This window comes from Carcharhinus amblyrhynchos, chromosome 4, assembly GCF_965287045.1.
Source record: "Carcharhinus amblyrhynchos chromosome 4, sCarAmb.v2.hapA, whole genome shotgun sequence".
In the NCBI taxonomy this organism is placed as follows: Eukaryota; Metazoa; Chordata; class Chondrichthyes; order Carcharhiniformes; family Carcharhinidae; genus Carcharhinus; species Carcharhinus amblyrhynchos.
In genome coordinates, this window is record NC_137327.1 from 128,704,849 (window position 1) to 128,731,302 (window position 26,454).

The 26,454-nt window shown below is 43.1% G+C and overlaps 1 protein-coding gene across 1 annotated transcript; it reads right to left on the reverse strand.

Moving 5' to 3' along the window:
- tmem185 (transmembrane protein 185) lies at window positions 1-17,222 on the reverse strand. Its single transcript, XM_080187848.1, has 7 exons — window positions 17,139-17,222; window positions 12,408-12,584; window positions 9,327-9,534; window positions 8,258-8,341; window positions 7,097-7,273; window positions 5,632-5,755; window positions 1-1,786 (listed from the first exon to the last, which is right to left on the reverse strand). Exons 1-7 carry the CDS (start codon window positions 17,174-17,176, stop codon window positions 1,542-1,544), a joined length of 1,053 nt encoding a protein of 350 aa, XP_080043974.1. The 5' UTR covers window positions 17,177-17,222; the 3' UTR covers window positions 1-1,541.
- Between the last annotated feature and the right edge of the window lie 9,232 nt (window positions 17,223-26,454).

Genomic DNA, 26,454 nt, shown 5'->3' on the forward strand with positions numbered 1-26,454 from the left:
CCATAAAGCTCAATAAGCTACAAAAATATTCCAAACAATCAGAGCATGTGTAAATATCTCAAACCCCATAATAATATCATTTAAAACGCTTTAGAAAGTCATGAACCCTATCACTTTACAGATCTAAGCAAGCAGATGTGTCAGTCTCCATTCAAAGAACACACCCCAATTAGATCTAGGAGGGGAGCACTGTAGGCATTGATATATTACAGCAGTCTCTTACATTGCAACCAGCACCTAACCAGGACCAAACATCCTTTAACAAGGGCAGGTATTAATTTGACAGGTATTTAAGTTACTCAAAATGCATGATATGCCCTTCACTGGGGTTAAACTGGTACCCAATGGTATTGGGTAATGCATTTTAATATGTTACACAACAAAATAGTTATTCAAATTTTTGTTCATGCATTAAAAAAATTACATTTAATTCTTACACAACATGTATTATTGCACTCCATGTCTTTGTTAGGATTAAGACCAAAAACAATGTAATGCATTGGGCACACGGAGCAAATATTTTCTTTTCCCTGGATACACAAGAAGCATTCCTAATCTTCTTTCCAGGAAGATTCTCATTAAAAAGGAAGATTATTATACACATGGGTGGTTGCAAACACGTAGTACTACAGAGGTCTCTGTTAAAATACTGAGTCCAGGTTTATAATATTTGAATGACTTGCCTTCTGTGGAAGGAAAATATTCTAACAAGCTGCGATGAACAGACCCGAATATGTTTTCTGTAAAAACTCAGCACAATGAAGAGGATCAGGCTGATCCAGTATTGAAAAAAAAAAGCTGCTTCTGTACATAATGTGAAGCGCTGACTTGAGATTTATCCCCTAAACATGTGTAAGGACTGCAATCAAAACAGAACTTCAACTGAAGTTGTAAAGTGACTTGCATGGATTATCCAATGGTAAATAAAGAATACTGAAGTTTGCCTTTAATTGTCTATTTATAGTAAACAGACATAGATCACCTGCAAGGGGAAAAAGGATGGGGGAACATTTCCAGTTCCTCAGTTCTGAAAAGTCATAACCGTTGCTCCCAATTGTCACTGCAGCAGATGATAATTTGAGCTTTCCTTCCCCCATCTGTGCTGATTATTATTAAGTTGCACTTAATTCCCCTGAATTCAAAGTTGCTCAATTCTTATTGCCAGTTCATTCAAATTTCTTTTAGCATTAAATTTGCTGTTTTATTTATATCATTCAATTTTTGATATAATGCAAAGCTTGCAATTGCCAGGAGTAAGATTATATTAAAATGTGAACCCCGCCTGTTAATGTGGGAATAAAACACCAGCTTCTTCCTTTCCTCCTTCTTCAGTGTAACCTTAGTGAAAGCAGTTCTTTCCCCCACTAACAAAAAAAAGCAGAATCTGACTTGATGGATTCAATTTTACATATTTGGCAGCGGAGCTCCATGTGCCAGACCAAGTCCAATTTATACAAGAGCTTAGTGCACGTATAACATAAATGTACCATATCCAGACAGTACTATTTAATTCCCAAGTCTATTACTCTCTCCAGTCAATGTTAATCAGGCATGTCAATGTTGAGCTTTTGAGGGGGGACAAAGTATTTCCCAGGGCTCTGGGTGATCACTACCCCAGTCTTTTTATGGAACATTGGGGCTATCTTAGCAGGCTCTGGTACGGGCATCTCCTCAGAGTCTTCGCTGTCATCATGGTGAAGCTCGTACGAAATGTTTCCGTATTCCCGCAGGAAAGGGAAGATCTCCAGAAGGAACTGACAGAAGTCTTTGCGGATTCCAAACCACCCTACAAAAGTAACAAAATTAGCAGACATGGGAAATTTCAAAAGTCCTTTTGTATCACTGGACAGTTCTATTAGGAATCAAGTCCATTACATTAATACAGTTGACTTTGGTTTGAATTAAAGAATCCCTGGAATGCAGGAGGAGGCCATTCAGCCCGTCACGCCTGCACCGATCACGATCCCATCCAGGCCCTAATCCCCTAACCCCACATATTTACCCTGCTAATACCCTGACATTATGAGGCAATTCACCATGGCCAATCACCTAACCCACACACCTTTGGAGTGTGGGAGGAAACCGGAGCATCCAGAGGAAACCCATACAGACGCGGGGAGAACTTGCAAACTCCACACAGACAGTGACCTGAGGCCAGAATGGAACCTGGGTCCCTGGCACCGTGCTAACCACTGTGCCGCCCACTTTGTAAAGAGTAGGAAATATTGACAATTTTTAAGTATCAAATTGCAACAATTCAACAGCAAATTCTGGACTCACAAAGTTTGAGATTCTGAACCCCGGCACATGCCCAACCTGGTTTCAGTAGAATTCAACAGAGTGAGTATGTGAATAAAGCGGATTCTGCTCAGAGGAAAAGAGTTCATTCCCAACTTGAACAATTCGATAAAGGCCCAAAACTTTCAATCAGAGCCAGAGGCCAAGTGTAGTACATTGAAAAAGCTGACTTCCGATGGAAAATCCTGCAGAACTCTGTCAGCACAGAAATCCTCACAGAGCAGCAGAAAGAATCTGTGCCAAAGACAAAACCTCCTTTTTCCGGCACTCACTGCCACATTCTGCTGAATGTTTCAGGCTATCCAAGTTTCTCAGTGAAAGGGTGGCTTGTGAGTGGGTTGGTAGATGAGGTAAACGGGCAGAGTGGCAACTGGGTAAGATGGCAGAGTGTGTGAGTGGGTGGGTCAGGAGAAGTTGTCAGATCAGGTCTGGTTAGGGGGTTGGGAGAGTTGGTTACTGAGGATTAGTCAGGTTGGGTAGGGAAGTGAGTCAGGCTGGTTGAGGGGTGAGCTGGGTCAGCTGTATAGTAACCCATGTGTTAGACCAGAATTTTTCAACCTAACATTTTCTGAGAGTGCAGAGAAGGTTTACAAGAATGTTGCCAGGGCTAGAAAGGTTTGGCAATGAAGAGAGATTGGATAGGTTGTGCTTGTTTTCCTTGGAACAAAGAAGGCTGAGGGGTGATTTGGTAGAGGTGTACAAGATTATGAGAAGAGATAGAGTGGACAGGATAAAATTGTTTCACTTGGTGGAGAATTCTGAACGGGGGACACTGATTCAAGATAAGTGGCAGTAGATGTAGCAGGGACATGAGGCAGAACTTTTTCACGCAGAGGATGTCTGGAATTCGCTGCCTGAGTTGGTGATGGAGGCAGAGACCCTAAACTCTTTTTAAAAGTATCTGGATCTGCACCTTAAATGCCGTAAGCTCCCGGGCTGTAGGCTGGGTGCAGGAAGGTGGGACCTGGATAGACTGAATGGCCTACCTCTGTCCTGTAACTTTTCTATGGTTCCACAGGTAACTATTCAAGTCCGAACTGTCTGAAATCTCTGACTCTAACTCAGAGTTGGGGACGTTTTTGGAGGGTCAAAGCAAGTGTGGCAATTTCCCTTTGGAAGTTCAAACTTTCCAGGCAATTCCCACAGAGTCAGTGAGTGGGGCTTCCATGGGATCCCAAAGCGCATCTTGGGAGATACTCCAATCGCTGGCACTCTGGAGACCAGAAGGTGTGAGCCAGTCTCTTCTTCCCAACCTTACCCTCCCCTCCCCACATGATCAGCTATAACACAGTTTTGGAGGTTTTCAATTCAGACGTGGCAATGTTGGAACAATCAATGGCCTTGTCAGCAACAAAAGCTGCTAAATGCCCGAAAAGTTTTGGCGCTCCATCAACACTGAACTACAAAAATAAAACATTCAACCCATATCTTAATCAAAAATAATCACTCATCTGTACATCCTCGCAGTATATAATCCATTTAGATGTTTTCAGACTCTACTTGTTAACAAACAAATAAAATTAATTTACCAATTCCAACCTCACTTCCTTCTTCACCCCATCATTATTTTTTTCAGTTTATAAATTATCAGGGACAAATTTTAACCTAGCCTTGTCCTGGGAAACTGGTGGGATTGAGTGCAACACTGGTTTCACACACACCTCTCTCCCACACACACACCCTCCTCCCCACAATTCTGTCTGTTAATGGGGTTAATACCAGGAAAGTTGTAAAACCAGTATTCTACCTTTCAGTCAATCCAACTGCAAGAGGTGTTAACAACCAAATTGGTCATATCATCAATAGGACCAAGTGCAACTCCAACATATAAAATACTCAGGACAAGGTCAGCTACCAAGGGACAAGCTTATATATTATAAATGTGCAGGATTACGGGGACGGGGGGGGCAGCGGTGGTTGCAGTGTGGACCTGGTTAAGATGCTCTGTCGGTGGGTCAGTGCAGACTCAATGGGCTGAATGGCCTCCTTCTGCACTGTAGGGATTCTATGCTTCTGTAAGTTATCTCAGCTGATCTAATCGTTGTGAATAGGGAAGCAAAAACAAGTTTAGGTTTATAAGGTGACGAGGGGGATAGATAGAGTGGATGTTCAGAGACTATTCCCTTGGGTGGATGTATGTGTTACTAGGGGTCATAACTATAAGGCTCATGGTGGGAGATATAGGAGGGATGTCCAAGATAGGTTCTTTACTCAGAGAGTGGTTGGGGTGTGGAATGCACTGCCTGCTGTGATAGTGGAGTCAGACACTTTAGGAGTTTTCAAGCGGTTATTGGATAGGCACATGGAGCACACCAGAATGATAGGGAGTGGGATAGCTTGGTCTTGGGTTCAGACATAGCTCGGCACAGCATCGAGGGCCGAAGGGCTTGTACTGTATTGTACTGTTCTATGTTCTATGTTGTAAGTGGGCAGCACGGTGGCACAGTGGTTAGCACTGCTGCCTTACAGCACCAGGGACATGGGTTTGATTCCGGCCTTGTGACTGTGTGGAGTTTGCACATTCAACCTGTGTCTGCTTGGGTTTCCTTCGGATGCTCTGGTTTCCTCCTGCAGTCCAAAGATGGGTAGGTGGATTGGCCATGGTATATTGCCCCTTAATATCCCAAGATGTGTAGGTTAGGTGGATTAGCCATGATAAATGTGCAGGATTACAGGGGGTGTGGGGGGTAGGGGGTGGACCTGGTTAAGACGCTCTGTTGGTGGGTCAGTGCAGACTCAATGGGCTGAATGGCCTCATTCTGCACTGTAGGGATTCTATAAGTTATCTCAGCTGATCTAATCATTGTGAATAGGGAAGCAAAAACTAATAAGAATAAGAATAAAATTGAATTGAACTATTATTGCCATATGTATGGGACACAGTGAAAAGTATTATTTCTTGCGAGATATCCAGATAAAACATATGATTCATAGAGTACATGGGGGAGGAGGAATGGAGAGGGTGCAGAATGTAGTAGTGGTGCAATTAACGATAGGCTGAGGAGAAAGATCGGCTTACTATGTGGTAGGACCATTCAAAAGTTTGATGCTGCACTTGGTGCTTTTTTTAAATAACTAGTTCTCAAACCAAGGTGCTCTGCACACAGACACTCAATGTAATGCAATATGACATCAGTTGCGAGCTGTAATAATAAAGTGCAATGAACATTGCTGGTCCAAGATAATATTTAATCAGGATATAGCTATCATCAATGACCATAGGAAATCCACATTCAGTTCCCATTAATGAGCCACTGCACTTTCTGTTGTGCCAACATGCATCAAAATGATGGGATATAGAATAAAATTCTAACAAACACTATTGATACTCACAGTGATTTCCTCCTTTCTGTCCAAAGGTTGTTGCCATTAACGTTATCAGAGAAAGCCAAAGAGGAATGAAAATTGGAATGTATGAAAAATTATTGTGACCATCCAGTTTGTGAACCAAAAGAATCTGTGGACAATAAAAAATAAATGATGAGTGTTTGTGGGGGGAGGCTGCACACTCCATACTGGAAATCACATGTGGCTATTATATCTCAGCAGTAACAATGGGAGAGTTTGCATGCTCGTCAAATGCCTGACTGATGAAAAACACTTTCAAATCCAAGTATCAACTTTTTGTTTTACAGTTTATTTATTAGTGACACAAGTAGGCTTACATTAACACTGCAATGAAGTTACTGTGAAAATCCCCTAGTCGCCATACTCCAGTGGCTGTTCGGGTACACTGAGGGAGAATTTAGCATGGACGATGCTTCTAACCAACACGTCTTTTGGACTGTGGGAGGGAACTGGAGCAGCCAGAGGAAACCCACACAGACACAATGAGAATGTGCAGACTCCACACAGACTGTGACCCAAGCTGGGAATTGAACCTGAGTCCCTGGTGCTGTGAGGCAGCAGTGCTAACCACTGTGCCATCCCTACAGTTGAACTTCTCTTAAGAATATAAATAAGCCAGATAGCTCAAGGAAACATACAAACGTAGAGCATAAGAGCAGAAGTATAAAGTAGGGAGGAACACCTGTTGAGATATTAGGATGATGTGGATATGCCGGCGTTGGACTGGGGAAAACACAGTAAAAAGTCTGACAACACCAGGTTTAAGTCCAACTGATTTATTTGATAGTAAACTCACTAGCTTTCGAGGTTTCCCTCTTCTTCAGGTGAATCTGAAGAATTCACCTGAAGAAGAGGGAAACCTCGAAAGCTAGTGAGTTTACTATCAAATAAATCAGTTGGACTTAAACCTGGTGTTGTCAGACTTTTTACTGAGATATTAGGAGCAATGGTCAAAAAGGCATCCAGGTGAGGTTGTCTACCTTGGTGAATGTGTGGAATCTGCACGTTCTCCCCATGTCTGCGTGGGTTTTCTGCAGGTGTTCCAGTTTCATCCCACAGTCCAAAGAAAGTCCAAAAGACTTTGTATTGCTACAAAGCGGCATCAGAGATCTGAGATGGAAGATTATATGGCCAAATACAGCTGAGACACATGGGAGGACAGCAGCTGAACTGGGATTTCATGCCTTTCCGTGGCAGCTTCCGGACTTCTACCAACCATTTTGCTTTTAAGCGTGACTTGCAAAAACACAATGCTTGTCAAGCCTTCTTTGTGCTGGGTTAATCAAGCAAACTGGCAAACCCTGAAAATTCCCTCAATGAATGAAACTGTCCACTATGCATCAATGTATCTCCAGCAATGAAAATCAGATCAACTGATCACTTGAAAAGCGGCGACACTTCAGTCATTGAAGAACCCAATGACCCCATTACCCAAAACCAAGTTACAAACCTCAAAGGTCAAAAGCGGAACAACAATGGTCATCCAGCTGATGGCCATTGTAACGTGAGTCCGTCTTTGTTCGGCTATCACATCCATAGACCGCAGGAATAGTACCGACCACACAATGTAGTAGAGCACCACTAGGCAGAGAAACGACATCAGGATCCACAAAGGAACACAGACCACCTACAAAAAAAATTAAAAACATTGGGCTGAAAAAAACGATCCTGGCTTTAAAACGAATTTTCCTGCATTTACACATTCGCTCACAATAGCGATATGTGCTACTTATAATAATGTTTGATAATTCTACGCCTGTTGGCGACTTTGAAGACACAACAACAGCAATGCATATATTACAATCTCAGAATATCACAAACAGCTCAGCTTGCTTCGTGGGCCTTGTAAGCTGCTTATTGCAGATTGTGCATGGCTATTTGCTTCTCCATAAGCAGCCAACAAGTTTATCTGCATAGCTTTTAGCAAATCGGCAGAATAAAACTTTCCAAGTCTAACGTGTAATGTGAAAAGAGACGTAGATCCTCCTGAAGCAGCTTATTAAAATTAGTTCATGTACCAGCGAATGAAGCGTGTGCCGAGTATATATGAACAGCCAGCTGTACTTTCATTCAGCACACATTGTCCTCATCGGAACAGGGAGATAGTTCAACAAGCAGGTCATGTCCGTGTTAAGAGACACTTCAATACAATATTCAATATTAGTAATGGACTGTGGAAGGAAAGCTGCTGTCAGATTCAATTTTGTCCATTGAAAGGGCTCAGAATCTCTTTGGAGCAGGAAGATATCACAAGAACAAGAGGAGACCAGTTAGCCCCTCATGTCTGCTCCACATTTCAATTATTATTTCATGGCTCATGCTTCTCTCAATTTTTTCTTGGCCCATCTTAGCTCCAAATCTCATGATACTTACCCAACCAAAATCTACCGATCTTAAGGCTGATGGTTCCTAATTGTCCCTCTGCATCTGCAGCTTTTTGAAGGTGGGGAGTAGGGGAAGAGTGAAATTCCAAAATTCCCTGCCTTTGCCTGGCAAAAGTTGTGCCCAATTTCCCTCGGCATTTTAGCTCGAATTCTAAGATCGTGCCACCTTGCTTTTGATTCCCACGGAAAAGAAATGCAAAGCGATCGATAAATAAAAGAAAAATTACCAGCCAAGGCCACTTGATGATTTCATCCAGTCTTAGTGCGATGAATATGAACTGAAGAATGTTCACAGAACACAGGATTTCTAACTGGTATCCAGATTTAAAAGGAAAAAAATGTTACACAGGCAATCATAAAACACTTTAAGATGGTTACAAGTATGCACAATACTATTTATCTGTAATTAGATATAACTTTAAATTTAACCCGTTATGTCAGACAGTCAGATTTCGTTTGTAGTAACAGACGTGTGACAGCCAAAGAAGGCTCCAATTCCATTGATCAGTTTGGAGTATAAGAGTTATTCTGACCATCTCATACGAGCATTCTTTGAATTGAATTGATTTATTATTGTCACATGTATTGGGTTACAGTGTGAAAAGTATTGTTTCTTACGCGCTAGTCAGCCAAAACATACCGTTCATTGAATACACTTTCTTTTCCATCTTCTTCCATCGGGAAAAAGATACAAAAGTCTCAGGTCACGTACCAACTGATTCAAGAACAGCTTCTTCCCTGCTGCTGTCGCCGACTTTTCAATGGACCTATCTCGCGTTAAGTTGATTTTTCTCTACACTCTAACTGTGACTGTAACACTACATTCTGCACTCTCGCGTTTCCTTCTCTATAAACGGTATGCTTTGTATAGCACGCAAGAAACAATACTTTTCACTTGTATGTTAATACATGTGACAATAATAAATAAAATCAAACATGGGGAGAAAGAAAGGCTAGGATGCAGAATGTAGTGTTGAAGGTACAGTTAGGGTGCAGAGAAAGATCAGCTTAATATGTGATAGAACCATTTAAAAGTCTGATGGCAGCACGAGGGAAGAAGCTGTTCTTGAATGTACTGGAGTCTGTGCATCATATTTTAACAACAACTACTTGGCATTTTTATAGCGCCTGCCACATAGGAAACCATCCCAAAGTGCTTTACAGGAACAATCGTCAAACAATAATTTGACACCAAGTCACATAAGGAGATATCAGGACAGTTCACCAAAAGCTTGGTCAAGGAGCTATCACATCAAATACAAAATCAGCATGACTGACAAAGCCAATGCGTCTTACCTCCAAGGAGCGATCATGTCGAAATCCCCACACACAGGCAGCCACTGACACCGGGGACACAAAGAACAGCGGCATGAAAACAAGCAGCCAGAAGTGGGTGCCTCGTTCAATCCGGTCACACACCAGTACTTCGAACATCAGCAACAATAGGTGGATTCCCACAGCTATAAGCATTGCTTTAAATTCCACACAGGTTTCTCCCTCAGCCCTGCATTAAAACAGAGATAAACACCAGGAACAAAGAATAAATCAAGATGCACTTTCAATTTCACACCAGGTGAACCTTTCAGTAAACTTATTAATAATGTAATCAAGTTAACAGAGACTAAATAAGAGTACGCAGAATCAGTGTGTTTTTTTCACTTTGAAAGGAAGGGGGAAAATGGGGCCGATTAAATAGCTCCTTAAAGAGTCAGCTTAGCACCAAGGACCAAACAGTGCTTTCTTGTGGTCCATCATTTTGCAACCTGCATTTATAAAGTATCTTTAAGGATACAAAGCATCCCAGGACTAGTACCAAACAAAATTTGATTAACTTTCACATTAATTTGCTTGGTACAAAGGATCATTTTGAATTCCGGCGATAACCAAGGATCAAATGACTTTTTTGGTATTGTGCTATAGAACTTCCGGTGGATACCAAGTGATTAATTATTCAATAAACTTCAACTGTAACAGTAAGGGCTTAGAAGAAAAACTATTTCTAAGTTAGAGAGGCAGTCAGCCAATTAGTTAATCAGCTAATTAGGCACAAGAGTGTGGCGATTAGGGGATGTTCACAGTAACTTTTTTGCAGTGTCAATGTTTGAAGTTTATTTATTAGTGTCACAAGTAGGCTTACATTCACACCGCAATGAAGTTACTGTGAAAATCCCCTAGTCGCCACACTCTGGCACTGAGGGAGGATTTAGCATAGCCAATGCACCTAACCAGCAGATCCTTTAGACTAAGAGAGGAAACCCACGCAGACACAGGGAGAACATGCAAACTCCACACAGACAGTCACCCAAGCCAAGAATCAAATCTGGGTCTCTGGCACTGTGAGGCAGCAGTGCTAACCACAGTGGCACCGTGCCGTGTGACACTAATAAATAAACTTAACATCGTGTAGCTTCTTGCTTTTTTAAAATTAAACTTATCCACAGACTTGACATTTCTGTGTTTGAAATCTTTTCAACAATATTTTGCTCCACAGGCTTGGAGAGTGGGAAGCTGATTCAATCAGGAAGGCAGTAAGAATGCTGAGTATACAACAGCCTGAAACAAAACACTCCTCTGCCTGTCGCTTGCTGCTGCATCTTAGGGGTGGCAGAGGGACAAGGGGTATATAAATGGGGGGCAGTGGCATTCTTTATAAATGGCCATTCTTGCTGGCAATTATAAGAAAATTCCAGTGCTTTAACTACATGCCAATTTTCTGACTGGATAAACCAAATTATTTAGCACATTGGAAATCAGATCAAGGAGGGAAAGGCAGCCTCACTGAGCATGCACCATTAGACTGCACACAAACCAGCTCTGTAGCACAATGGGCTTACACAGAGGTAAGGGAAGGGTGTGTGTGTGTGTGTGTGTGTGTGTGTGTGTGTGTCCATCTGTTCACGAATATATTGTTAAGAAAATAATAAAATGATCAACGAATAAGTTCAGTGACTCTGGTTATGAAATATTGCCAATGCTGCTCCTGTCCTCCTTCTATTCCTTGCACTGTAATTTTCGCTCCAGTAACCTTACATCAAAAGGCAAATTATATCAACCATTAAATCTACAGGGCTAGAAGGAAAGACCAAGGGAGTGAAATAATAGGATTTTTTTCCTAAAGAGCCAGCACAGGCACAAAGGACCAGATGGCCTCTGCGGTGTTGTATGATTGTATGAATCTACAATTAAAAAGAAGGAATAATTTGGTGCAATGGGTGTCCATGGGTAAGCACGCAGCTCTGTCATCTCAGGAGCTGAGTTCAAATCCAGTGAAAATTAATGAGAAACGTTACCTCTTTCTGTCAGATATCCAAAATCTCAAGGGAGGAGTTTTGGGATAAATAAGTTTAGGTTTATTTATTAGTATCACAAGTGGGCTGACATTAACACTGCAATGAAGCTACTGTGAAAATCCTGTAGTCGCCACACTCCAGTGCCTGTTCAGGTACATTGAAGAATTTAGCATGGCCAATGCATCTAGCCAGCATATCTTTCGGATCATGGAAGGAAACCGGAGAACCCAAAGGAAACCCATGCAGACATGGGGAGAACGTGCAGACTCTGCACAAAAATTGACACTAATCGGGACTTGAACCTGGGTCTCTGGTGCTGTGAGGCCTAACCACTGTGCCACCTCGTCACAGAATTCCTAAAAAGCCCACAGTGAATAGCGCAAACCTGCCCACAATTTGGCACAAACCTTCTGAGGCCACAAGGTAGCTTTTTGTGGAAAAAAGGAAAGTTCATTCTGGTGCAACATTGCCTAAAGTGCCGTGCTGAACCTTTTTCTGCATCTGCCCAAGTGCTACGAGACCCTGAGGAGCTCAGTGCTGACACGGGCAGAGCAAAACAACAACAAAAAGGTCCCATTCCTCCCTTCGCTGAAACAACAACTCAAACACAAAATGCTCTGGAAGTTAGAATCCGAGATCAAAACAGGAAATGCTGCAAGTGCAGCATCAGTGGAGGAAACCTGGATCTAAAGTCATTGATTTTACACAGCCTCTTTCTCAACAGATACTGTCAGACCTGCTGAATATTTCCAGTATTTTCAGTTTTTAAATTTAAAACAAAAACAAACATTGCTGGTAACAAGCTGTTAACAGGATTTTGTTATGGAAATGCTTTCACCCAGAGTGACAAAGGCAAACTCACTGCTTTTTAGCCCCTGAGGAATAATGGCATTTCACCACCACTGCTTTGTACAAAGACAAACTCAGTAACACAAACCATTGCTGGCTGGAGTCTACACTCTGTAATGAATGAGATCCTTGGAGGTGTTTTTCAAATGAAACCTCCCAGCTGTCTTAGTGAATCCTGGGTGCTACTATCAATTTACTCAGTGTCACTGGAAGCATGGCATTTGCAGACATTCCTCACCTGTACTGTGGATTTCGAGCCCACACTCCAGTTCCCACCGAGGCACCTATGATCACCATGAGTTTCCATAGCCAGACCGGTGTAAAGACAGCCCAGTAACTCCACTGGATAATTCCATCCAGGCGGAGAGAAAGCAAGACTGAGAACAGTAGCAGGCAGGCATATATCAGGAACTTGCTGCAACAGAGAGAGAACAACAGAACTGTCATTACTGTAATAAAACAAAGGCAAAATATTGTGGATGCTGGAATCTGAAACAAAAACATGCGCATGCTTTCCTCGGAATATTCATGTATCTGCACCAACAACTGATTGGTCTCACTGCTTGAACTGCAGAAAAATTTAATAGCAGCATCAGTAACTATCAAACTAGACAACAACCATTGATAAATAATTCCATTTAGCACTTGTATTTCTGCAAAATAATTCATGCTATTTCCTCAAAGACTCTCAGGAGCAAATCTTCAAGATGATGAAGTCAACCTATTATAGATTTCCAACCAGCTCTTTTAATTTGGATCTTCACCACACACTCCAATGTCTGTAATGTCCTAGACCTTTTCCCTGTATCTCAAATTTGGACAATATCTCTCAGCATTCAGAATATGATAAATTAATGCAGGCATTACCACAGAATCATCACAGAATTCCAACACTGCAGGGGGAGGCCATTCAGCCCATCGCGTCTGCACCAACTCTCCAAAAGACCATCTCACCAAGGCCCACCCTGTGCCCTATTCCCCGCTAACCCCACACATTTGCCCCGCTAACCCCATCTAAGTCTACACACCTTTGCACACTAAGGGGCAACTTAGCATTGCCAATCCCACCTGACCTGCATAATTTTGGACTGTGGGAGAAAACTGGAGCACGTGGAGGGAACCCATGCAGATATTGGCGGGGGGGCAGGGTGGTGGTGGTGTGTGCAAACTCAACACAGACAGTGACCCAAGGCTAGAATCGAACCTGGGTCCCTGGTGCTGTGAGGCAGCCAGAGAATAACAACTGTGTGCCACCCAGCCACCCAGAGTTTGGTCCCAGTGGATAGGTACAAGGTCTTTCAGAGAAGACTCTTGACACAGTTGTGTATGGTGTCAAGCTGTAATGAAATTAGGTGCCAACATTGTCTAAAATATCTCTTGGACACTTTATCTGAGCACAAGGTTTGCAAACATGCCCAAGTGTGCGGGCACTCTTGCTTACACTTTCACAAGAACATAAGAAATAGGAGCAGGAGTAGGCCATCTAGCCCTTCGAGCCTGCCCCGCCATTCAATAAGATCATGGCTGATCTGTCGTGGCTCAGTTCCACTTTCCCGCCCTCTCCCCATAACCCTTAATCCCCTCTCTTATCAAGAACCCATCAACCCGCTTCTTAAAAATATTTAGCGAGGCAGCCTCCACCACTTCAACGGGCAGAGAATTCCAGAGATTCACCACCCTTTGAGTGAAGAAGTTCCTCCTCAACTCCGTTCTAAACCGCCTCCCCTTTATCTTGAGGCTGTGCCCCCTAGTCCTACTGTCTTTTTTGAGCGGGAAGAGTCTCTCCACCTCTATCCTATCCATCCCATTCATCATCTTATACGTCTCAATGAGATCTCCCCTCATTCTTCTAAACTCTAACGAGTACAAGCCTAGTTTATTCAGCCTCTCCTCATAGCTCAATCCCCTCAACTCCGGTATCAGCCTAGTAAACCTCCTCTGCACTCCCTCCAGGGCCAAAATATCCTTGCGCAGATGCGGCGCCCAAAACTGCACACAGTACTCCAGCTGCGGCCTCACCAATGCCCTATACAGCTGCAGCAAGACCTCCCTACTTTTATATTCAATCCCCCTCGCTATGAAGGCCAGCATCCCATTCGCCTTCCTGACCACCTGCTGCACCTCCGAAACATTCAAACATCAATCAGATAAACTTGAATATCTGTGCATATGTATACCTTCCCTTAGTGGCACTGTGCAATTCAATGCAGCAGGCAGCCTGCAACATACTAATGGCCTCACCAGCTGCTAAACCATTCTCTGTAGCTACTGCTCTCAGATTGCTTGCACAGAATACCGAACTATATTAGGACAGCCAGTGTGTCAGCCTGACCTCTTCTCAAACAGTCCTAGTTTTTTGGAGGAAGGTCCTGACAGAGTGCCTGCACCAATCTTCTTTACTTTCATTCCCAATATACCATGGCTCTCATAGGAGGCTCCACGTCATCTAAGCCTATAAACCATCCAGTTTGCCCACCCCTGTTCAGTGGTGTACATTAACTAAAATGATTACTTGGCAGCAAATTCAGGAGACAATCAAACAAACCTAGATACAGCACAGTCCTTGTATATTTAATTCCCAAATCCTTCCAAACTGAAAAAAAAAGTTCCAAAGTAGTTCCAGGAAAAGTTTTTTTTAAGTTACTTAAAATTTATTTATTTATTAGTCACAGTAGACTTACATTAACACTGCAATTAAGCTATCGTGATAATTCCTAGTCGCCACACTCTGGCACTTGTCTGGATATACTGAAGGAGAATTTACCATGACCGGCACATCTTTCAGACTGTGGGAGGAAACCAGAGCACCTGGAGGAAACCCAGACAGACATGGGGAGAATGTGCAGACAGTATCCAAGCCAGGAATCGAACCTGGGTTCCTGGCACTGCGAGGCAGCAGTGCTAAACACTGTGCCACCATACTGCCTCTGCAGGCAATTGGAACTTGCACCACACTGTGATGTACCAGATTATGTTTACAGACCCACTAATCTGATGCTAGGAGATAACAATGTGCACACTTCCCCACACAAACAGAAGTAAAATACTGTAGATGCTGGAAATCTGAAATTTAAAGAAATGTTAGAAAAAGGATCTGTGGATACTTCATCACACCTCATGTCAATTCCATTCCACTGGCAGGAGACAAGATTTCAAGTGTAAACAAAGTCTGACAAAATAATTATTTTTCTACCTGCTGCAGCAACTCACTCTCTGCTCAGAAAACTGGCTCAGAACTCAGATAATCATGCCGAGGTATGCAGGCTTTAACTGGGGTATCTGAGAATTATAATCCATATAAACAACAATCCATATAATTGAGCTGTAGCTCTGTTGGTTGCACTTTCACTTTTGAGTCAGAAGTGGCTCACAATTTGGCATCATTTGGGAATGAAAATACATGTGGACTGTTTCTGGTTTGTCTGGTTGTCATGAAGTGGAGATGCCAGCATTGGACTGGGGTAAACACAGTAAGAATCTCACAACACCCGGTTAAAGTCCAACAGATTTATTTGGTAGTAAACAGGGCCACTAGCTTTCGGAAAGCTGTTCCTTCGTCAGGTGAGTGGAGAGTTCTGAGTCATATGCCTTTATATGCCCTGTTTGTGATCAGCACTCTCCACTCACCCGACGAAGGAACAGTGTTCCAAAAGCTAGTGGTGTTTACTACCAAATAAACCTGTTGGACTTTAACCTGGCGTTGTGGGACTTCTTATTGTCTGATTGTTTTTGCAACAAATGCATGTGACAATAGTGAACAGTGTCAGGTTGACTTGGTCCCTCCTAGAAGGGTTTAAGTCCCACTCCAGCTGACTACAACAATCAAGGTGGTAACTCTAGCACAGTATTGAGGGAGTGCCACACTGTAAGGTGCCATCGGTCAAATGAGACATTAAACTGAGACCTTGTCTGTCCTGTCATGCAGATATAAAAGATCCCATGGCACCATTTTGAATTGCAGGGAAGTTCTCCCCAGCGTCCTGGTCAATATGGGTAGCACAGTGGTTAGCACTGCTGCCTCACAGCTCCAGGGACCTGGGTTCGATTCCTGGCTTGGGTCACTGTCTGTGCGGAGTCTGCACATTCTCCCCACAGCTGCATGGGTTTCCTCTGGTGCTTCGGTTTCCTCTCTCAGTTTGAAAGACTTGCTGGTTAGGATTATTGGCCGTACCAAATTCTCCCTCAGTGTACCCAAACACTGGCGACGGACAGTGGCGACTAGGGGATTTTCACAGTAACTTCACCGCAGTGTCAATGTAAGCCTACTTGTAATACTAATAGGGAAACTTTAAAAACTTATTTATCCCTCAATCAACATCACAAAAAAGACTACCTAGTCACGATCACGTTGCCGTTCATGGGATCCTGCTGAGCAAAAATTGGCTGCTGTGTTTCCAATGTTACAAATGACTCCAATTCAAAACATTTTCAAAGAGCTTTGGGATGGTTGGTGATCTTGAAAGGCGCTATACAAATGCAATTCTTTTCTTAATTACACACCACTCAGCAAGTATTCCATTCGCTAATTATCTCTACGAACGGCAATAATAAACATCGAGATGCATTTTGTTTTACAAAATGGCTATTATTTATAAGGCTTTTGTGGCGATGTTGGGCTGCTTGTAGACCCTGATACAAAAACAGCATTAGAAACTGGGGCTGAAATGTCTGGACACCAGTTTTTACAATTGCACTTTCACTTTTTTTAATAGAAATATATATATATATAAAAGCAGCTAGACATTTCCAGTCAGCGATTCTTCTAAATCTGAAGCCTGACTGGTGCAGCAGAAAGTCACCAGGGATCCCAGGCTGGCAGCACAGAGCAGGCAGCAACACTAACCCAAGGCCGAGGCTTCTGTGGTGCACATTAGGCCTTCCTTGCCTCTTCTTCCCCTCCCCGGCAGCGGCCGCCTCCTCCCCCCCCCCCCCCCCGAGGGAAAAGGGGGGGTGAAACTCTCGCCTTTACCTGGGGTTGAAGTCCTGGAAGAGCCCGCGGAGGTTCATGGCTGTGTAAATACCCACAACAAGTCGCCCAGAGCCGGCTCCACTCCACTCCACTCCCTCCCTCCCTCCTCTCCTCTCCTCTTCCTGCTCCCTGGAGACGGTGTCATCAATGGACCCGCCCTCTCCGCACAAGGTGCCAAACCATCCCTGCCTACTCCTCACCCAACACCACTGGAGAGCCAGGCTACAGCCTCTTTGACACAGACACACACACACACACACAAAAACCCCCCCAAATATCTAAACACAGTGTAAGGTCCAATTCACTGCAGTTTTTAAACATTTCACAACACAAAATAATGCTATCATTTGAGGTCTCCAACATTATGAGAGGCACAGACAGTCAGAGGGTTTTTCTCAGGGTGGTAGGTTCAACTACAAGAGGGATAAATTCAAGGTGAGATAAGCTGGATAGTCAGAGGATTTTTCCCGGGGTGGAAGTGCGGACTGTAAGAGGGACAGGTTCGAGGTGAGATAGGGTGGATAGTCGCAGGCTTCTTTCCAGGGTGGAAGGGTCTACTTCAAGATGGACAAGTTCAAGCTGAGATAAGGTGGATAGTCAGAGACTTTTTCCCAGGGTGGAAGGGTCTATTACAAGATGGACAAGTTCAAGTTGAGATAAGGTGGATGGTCAGAGACCTTTTCCCAGGGTGGAAGGGTATATTACAAGATGGACAAGTTCAAGCTGAGATAAGGTGGATAGTCAGAGACTTTTTCCCAGGGTGGAAGGGTCTATTACAAGATGGACAAGTTCAAGTTGAGATAAGGTGGATGGTCAGAGACTTTTTCCCAGGGTGGAAGGGTCGGCTACAAGAGGGCATAGGTTCAAGGTGAGAGAGGAAAGTTGGGGAGACTTGTTTCACACAGAGAGTGGTGGATGCCTGGAACGCACTGCCAGTGGAGATAGTGGAAGCAGGCACATTAAGTATATTTTATTAGTGTGACAAGTAGGCTTATATTAACACTGCAGTGAAGTTATTGTGAAAATCCCATGGTCGCCACATCCTGGCTTCTGTTTGGGTACACTGAGGGAGAATTTAGCGTGGTCAATGCACCTAACCAGCACATCTTTTGGACTGTGGGAGGAATATGGAGCACCCGGAGGAAATCCACGCAGACACAAGGTAAACATGCAGACTGCACAGTCAGTAATCCAAGCCGGGAATTGAACCCAGGTGCCTGGCGCTGTGAGGCAGCAGTGCTAACCACTGTGCCACCCAAAATTACGAGAAGCAGAGATACAGCGGATCGTTGGAGCTGTTTTCCCAGGGTGTAAAGATCAACTACAAGAGGGCACAGATTGAAGGTGAGGGGGGGGAAAGTTTAGAGGAGACGTGCAGGTATTGTTTTTCATGCAGAGGGTGGTGGATGCCTGGAATGCACTGCCAGTGGAGATGTGGAAGCAGGCACGTTAACAATATTCAAGGTGTATCTTGATAGATGCATGAATGTGAGTTGAACAGAGGGATAGAAACTATATATGCGCAATAAGTAGTGGGTCTAAATAAGGGCTAGGAATCAGCACTGTATAGTTCTTTCTTATTATTCTGAACAAGTTTATATGCTGCCATATGTAGAGGCATTGACTTTTTTAATTTTTAAAACATCCATTCTTAACTGCATAACTCAACCAGTTGGATAATTTCAAGAATGAAATTCAGGAACATGTGAGACAACGAGTGGTAAACATTTGGAACTCTCTTCTGCAAATAGCCATCGATGTTATTATTGCTCTTAATCTTAACACTGGGATCAATAGGTTTTTGTTACCCACAGGCATGAAGGAACGTGGGACAAATGAGCACGGAGTTAGGTTGCAGAACAGCCATGATCTCATTGAATGGGAAAACAGGCTCGAAGAGCTAAATGACCTACCCTGTTTCTACATTCGGCACGATGGGCAGCAGGGTGACACTGCTGCCTCACAGTGCCAAGGACCCAGGATCGATTCCAGTCTTGGGTGACTGTGTGGTGTCTGCACGTTCTGCCCTGTCTGCGTGGGTTTCTTCCGGGTGCTCCTCCACCCACAATCCAAAGATGTGCGGGTTAGGTGGATTAGCTGGGTAAATACGTGGGATTATGGGAATAGGGTAGGGAGGGGGCCTGGGTAAGATGCTCTTTTGGAGAGTCGGTGCAGACTCAATGGGCTGAATGGCTTCCTTCTGCACTATAGAGGTTCTATGGATTCTATATGGAGCTTTCAAGATAAAAAAAATCCAAGGCACTGTACAAACAATGAAGATCTCAAAGGTGGAACAGGAAGAGAGGTAGATGCTGGTTGTGAGGGGCATGTCAAGGATTAAGCGATTGATAATTGTATGAAGAGGAGAATGGAGAACAGTTTGGATTCATAAAAGTAATGGAAATGTTTGTGTCCAATCAGAAAATTGCATGGTGAGGATTTGTCACTATTTCTCATTTCACGATATCTGCCAAATTATCTGTAAGCTGTGGTCATCTTCCATTTGCATGTCAACCCAGGTCCCTCCATGGCCTCCCTCCACTTCACCTGTGACCTCTTCCAGCCTCACAACCTGCTGGGATTTCTGAATTCCTTCAATTCTGGATTGTTGTGATCCCTGATTTTTATCACCCTCTCCGGGGGGTAATGATCGGCATACTCGTCGCCAACCCCCTGTGAGTATAGAATCATAGAACCCTACAGTGCAGAAAGAGGCCCTTCAGCCCATCAGGGAAACCAGTGATCGTGGAGCAGGGCCCTCTACTCCAGCTAGCCCATCGCATCCATCATCAGATACTGGTGTTCCTGAACAGCGTCTAGCAGACAGCAACTTTCAAGATATCCGCGTCACCCTCAGAGTTCCTCAGCTTAATGTTGAGAAGATCTCAGCTGTTAAGCGTGAGATCATAGAAACATAGAAACTAGAAGCAGGAGTAGGCCATTCAGCCCTTTGAGCCTGCTCCACCATTCATTATGATCATGGATGATCATCAAATTCAATATTCTGATTCCCCTCTTCCCCTTGATCCATTTAGCCCCTAGAGGTATAACTAATTTCTTCTTGAAATCAGACAATGTTTAGGTCTCAGTTACTTTCTGTGGTAGTGAATTCCACACATTCACCACCCTCTGGTGAAGAAATTTCTCCTCATCTCAGTCCTAACAGGTTTATCCCTTATCCTCAAACTACAGCCCCTAGGTTTGGACTCTCCCACCATCAGAAGCATTCTTTCTGAATCTAACTTGTCTAATTCTGTTAACATTTTGTAAGTTTCTATGAGATCCCCTCTCACTCTTCTAAACTCCAATGAATGTAATCCTAATCGACTAAGTGTCTCCTCATATATCAGACCTGCCATTCTAGGAATTAGCCCTGGTAAACGTTCATTGCACTCCCTCTATAGCAAGGACATCCTTCCTCAGATAAGAACACCAATATTTCAGATGTGGCTTCACCAATGCCCTGTACAATTGCAGGAAAACATTTCTGTTCCTACACTCAAATCCTCTTGCAATGAAGACCCAAACACTGGAAATTACCACTGTGGGGTGATGCAGTGGCACAGTGGTTAGCACTGCTGCCTCATAGTGCCAAGGACCCAGGTTCAATTCCCGGCTTTGGTCACTGTCTATGTGGAGTTTGCACATTCTCCTTGTGGGTTTCCTCCAGCTGCTCCAGTTTTGTCCAACCGTCCAAATATGTGCTGGTTAGGTGGATTGGCCATGCTAAATTGCCACTTAGTGTCAGGGGGATGAGCTAGGGAAATATATGGAGTTATGGGGATAGGGCTTGGTTGGGATTGTGGTCAGTACAGACTCGATGGGCCGAATGGTCTCCTTCTGCACTATAGGGATTCTACAAGATCAATGGACCTTTGCATGGTTCCCTCCCCACCTGCTGCGATTCCTGTGGTGTATGGGATGGGAAAACTTCCTCCATCGAGTCATACAGTGCAGAAAAGGCTCTTCGGTCCATCGAGTCTGCACTGACAATATCTGCCGGTAAAGGCACACTAACCATCGTGGGTCGGGTCTCAAACAATGACAAGACAGAGTACAAGAGTGAGAGAACTGATGCAGCAACAATAATCTCCCCCTCAATGTCAACAAAACAAAGGAGATTGGCATCAACTTCAGGAAGCATAAGGGAGAACATTCCCCGGTCTACATCAATGGGAACCAAGTAGAAAGGGTCGAGAGCTTCAAGTTTTTACGTGTCCAGATCAGCAACAACCTGTCCTGGTCCCCCCATGCCAACACTATAGTTAAGAAAGCCCATCAATGCCTCTACTTCCTCAGAAGACAGAGGAAATTTGGCATGTCAGCTATGACTCTCATCAACTTTTACAGATGCACCATAGAAAACATTCTTTCTGGTTGTATCACAGTTTGGTATGGCTCCTGCTCTGCCCAAGACCACAAGGAGCTACAAAAGGTTATGAATGTAACCCAATCCATCATGCAAATCAGCCTCCCATCCATTGACTCTCCCACTGCCTCAGCAAAGCAGCCAGCATGCCAAACATTCTCTCCTCCACCTTCTTCCGTCTGGAAGAAGAAACAAAAGTCTGAGGTCACCGGCCAATCAATTCAAGAACAGTTTCTTCCCTGCTGTTGTCAGACTTTTGAATGGGCTTACCTTGCATTAAGCTGATCTTTCTCTACACCTTAGCTGTGACTGTAACACTACATTCTTCACTCTCCTGTTTCCTTCTGTATGAACAGTGTGTTTTGCACTGCATGCAAGAAACAATACTTTTCACTTCTGTTATTACAAGTGACAATAATAAATCAAATCAAAAATCTAATCCTATTTTCCTGCACTTGTCCTATGTACTTGAATATTATATTTCAAGTGCTCATCCAAATATTTTTTAATGGTTGTAAGGTTTCTGGTCTCGACTACCCTCACAGGCAGTGCATTCCAGATTCCTACAACCCTCTGACAGAAGTTTTTTCTTAAATCCCCACTGAATCTTATGCCCCTTACCCTGAAACTACCCCTCCTCGTGATTGACCCCTCAACCAAGGGGAGTAACTACTTCCTATTCACCCTGTCCATAACTCTCGTAATCTTATACACCTCAATCATGTCCTTCTCTGCCTTCTCTGCTCCAAGGAAAAGAATCCAAGCCTATCTAGTCCCTCCTTATAGCTCAAATGCTCCATCCCAGGCAACATCCTGGTGAACCTCCTTTTTACCCACTCTAGTGCTAGCACATCCTTCCTATGGTGAGGTGACTAGAACTGTACACGGTACTTCAGCTGTGGCCTAACCAACTGTACAACTCCAACATAACCTCCTTTCCCTTACACTCTGCACAACGACTGATGAAAGCAAGTATCCCAAATGAGGTTAGGTGCATTGGCCATGCTAAATTCTCCCTCAGTGTACCCAAGCTGATGCTGGAGTGTGGCAACTAGGGGATTTTCACAGTAACTTCATTGCAGTGTTAATGTAAGCCTATTTGTGACACTGATAAATAAACTTTAAACTAATAAACAAATGCCTTCTTAACTATCTTATTCACTTGCTCTGCTGACTTCAGGAATCTGTGAATATTTACCCCAGATCCCTCTGTTCATCTGAGTTTTCCGGTGTCCTGCCATACATTAAATACTCCCTTGTCTAGTTTATAGGAAGTGTGCTCATGTTGACGGAAGTTATTTTTGATCTGAGTATGGACAGAATGAGCCCCATGCTGTTTTCAACAAATAAGAACTCTTTGTCATCTGGAAGTTGTATTTCTTGGTACTCCACTGGGCACTCCATGTTTGCCATCAACTCATCCATCTGCCTCACTTTCTAGTCTTGCCTTCCACATGTGCCTGTCTTCTATTCCTTCTCATTCCTTGTTGCTAATAATTCCTTTCTCCATTCAATCATGTATCTTTTTGAAAACACAATTCTTACCCTCTTTTCACAAGAGTTTTTATCAACAAGTGGAACCATGCCAGCATCACAAACTAAATCCGTTCATTTTGGTATCGATAAAGTTGAATTCAATTCAAAGACATCAAGAGGGGGAACGTGAAAAAAGAGGTAGGGAATAAATAGAGATCTGAATGGAAGTAAATTATACAGGGCTTTGGTGATGCCATACCTAGAGTATTGTGTGCAATTTTGGTCTCCATTTCTGAGGAAGGATGTTCTTGCCCTCAAGGGAGTGCAGGCTAATTCCAGGGATGGCAGGTCTGATGTATGAGGAGAGGTTGACCAGGTTAGGGTTGTTTTTGCTGGAGTTCAGACAAATGAGGGGGGATCTCATAGAGATTTGTAAAATTCTAACAAGACTACACAAGGCTAGATGCAGGGAAGATATTCCCAATAGTGGGGGAGTCCGGAACCAGGGGTCACGTCTGACGATTCAGGGAAGACAATTTGGGACGGAGTTGACGAGACATTTCTTCACCCAAAGAGTGGTGAGCCTGTGGAATTCATTACCACAGGAAGTAGTTGATGCCAAAATATTGAAAGTATTCAAGAGGCAGCTGGATTTGGCACTCAGGGCAAATGGGATCAAAGGTAATGGGGAGAGAGCAGGATTAGGCTACTGAGTTGAATGATCAGCCATGATTGTAATAAGTGGCAGAGCAGACTCGAAGGGCCAAATGGCCTCCTCCTGCTCCTATTTTTTATGTTAAAGTGAGGACAATGGATGAGAGAAAAATGAGAAAGACAAGGGGAAGAGGTAAAGAGAAGTGAGAGAGAAGAGCACGGAGTGAAAAACCATGGATGAAGGAGAAACTGAAAGAGCCAATATAAGAGGGACAGAAAAAGAGGGAGCAGTGCAAATTTCAAAATTATGCATAGAGTGCAATTAGGAAATTGAAGACATTGGAACTGCATGGGGGAATAATCCAAGGCTGAAGATAAGGGGGAAGGAGTCAGTAATATGAAGAAGAGTTACGGAGATAGAGTGTTTCAAAAAAGAGTCACTACATTTTTTAAAAAATGAATAATATTTATTACCTTTGCAATTTCCCCGTATAATCCTGAAGCTATTCTCAAATCTTGCTGTTGGAGTTACTTTGGGCAGAAGCCAAAACCCTTAAGCGACTGTTGAAATGCACAGTAATGAAGTGAGTGCTTTATTGCAGCTCCTTATGGTAAGATATTGCACATGTCATCAGGCCTATCCCCGCAGAGTTTCTGTTTATTCAAAGGGGTAAGGGTTAATGCCACACAGAACCAAATCTTTGAACTTATACAAACATCATTTTGTCATCTGGTTCGTACAGATGTTGAATACCTAATCTAAACAAATGGAATCATACAATTAGTTCTCTTTTTTTCTCTACTGATAATCAAGCAGCAACAGCAAGTAAAACCACAGATCAACTCCCAAGATATATCTCTCAGCAAACTATAACCCACAGTTTCACATTTATTTTCAAAATTGCCAAGTTATTTCCCACATTACCACTGATAATACATTCTTACAATATCAGTTTTAAGATTACAATAAGGTTGAAGTAAAAGAAAATAATACACAGCAATTAATTGAGAGGGAACTTGCATTTCTTAAGGTTCGCTTAAACACATTCTATTGTCCAGTTGAAATATTGATTTTCAATTGAAGGCCATGGGCACCGGTTGGCCTACCTGGTTGTCTTGAGAATGCTAAATTCTTTGTTTTTCTGTTGATTTATGTGTTTTTCCAGACTAATATATTCAACAATATTAAGTGTTTTCCTTTGGGTAGCTAACATCGTCCTTCAGAAGCTGAGCGCGGGCGACACAATGGTTAGCACTGCTGCCTCACAGCGCCCGGGACCTGGGTTCGATTCGCGGCTTGGGTTACTGTGTGGAGTTTGAATGTTCTCTCTATGAGTTCCTTCTGGGTACTCCGGTATCCTCCCACAGTCCAAAAGGTATGCTGGTTAGGTACATTGGCCATGCTAAATTTTCTCTCAGTATACCCGAATAGGTGCCGGAATGTGACAACTAGGGGATTTTCACAGTAACATCATTACAGCATTAATGTAAACCTATTTGTGACTATATCATTTAAAACTTTAATTAAAGGAGAGCATGAACATTTACAGGTATTTTCAAGAGAAAAAAAATGAAATTCACAGTGTTAACAGAATTGATGTATGGCAGAAACTGAACAGCAAAACTATATTGGTCTTGCTATAGAGGGTACAATGCAGTCAAGCAGTAAACAGAATACAGACCTGCAGGGTCTCTCTTTTCCTTGGAATGAAATCAACCACACAACACTGGAAATCAGCAAAACCTGGATTTACTTACTGAGAAATCTACACAGTAGTGGGCACAGTCTGAGATGTTTGGTATTTGGACAGCAAGCAGAATGATGATCAGCCTTGAGAAACATAACTATCCAAATGGTCTCCTGCTCTCAGGAGCAATGAAAGTCCACGTTACCACTGGAACAGCAGTTCATTTGTGCCTAGCTACCCAAGCCGATGAATTTCACATTCAATTTGAGGGTGAGAATGTGAGCCTAATAATAGTTTCCTAAACTTAAATGAAGGCAGTATAAAAATAGGAATGACTTGCTGTGCTGTACAAAGTGAGACCACACCGAGAGTATGATGTACAGTTTGGTTTTGGCCCCTTTATTAATGGAGGGACATATTTGCATTGGAAACAGTTCAGAGTTTCACTTGGTTGACAATGGGGATGTCTTATGAAGAAAGGCTGTGCAGGTTGGGCCTATACTCATTGGAGTTTAGGAAAAATGAGAAGTGAAATTACTAAAACATGTGAGATTTGGGAGGATGTTTCCTCTCTTGCAAGAATCCAGAGGTAGGAGGCACCATTTAAAAATAAAGAGTCTCCCGTTCAAGATGTAGATCAGGAGGAATTTCTTCTCAGGGATTGTTAATTTTTGGAATTCTCTTCCACAGTGAGTAGTTGGGTCATTGAATATTTTCAAGGCCGAGTTAGATAGCTTTTTGATCAACAAAGGAGCTATTTGCGGGCAAATCAATTCAACTAAATGAACAAACCAAGGGGCAAATGTAAAGGCAGCTTTGGAGGGTTATGGGGGACAGACAGGAAAGTAAAGGTCACAATCAAATCAGCCATGATTCTGTGAAAGGCCAGAGCAGGCTGATAGAACCTAATGGCCTACTTCTACTCTGAATTATCATAGAACCCTACAGTGCAGAAAGAGGCCCTTCAGCCCATCGAATCTGCACCAAACACAATCCCACCCAGGTCCTACCCCCCACATCCCTATATATTATGATCTTATGAAAGGAGTATTATGGTGGATAATACACAATGTATAAATCTGCTAAATTGAAGCTGTCTCATTTAAGGCTGGAAAACATATTGCTAAGT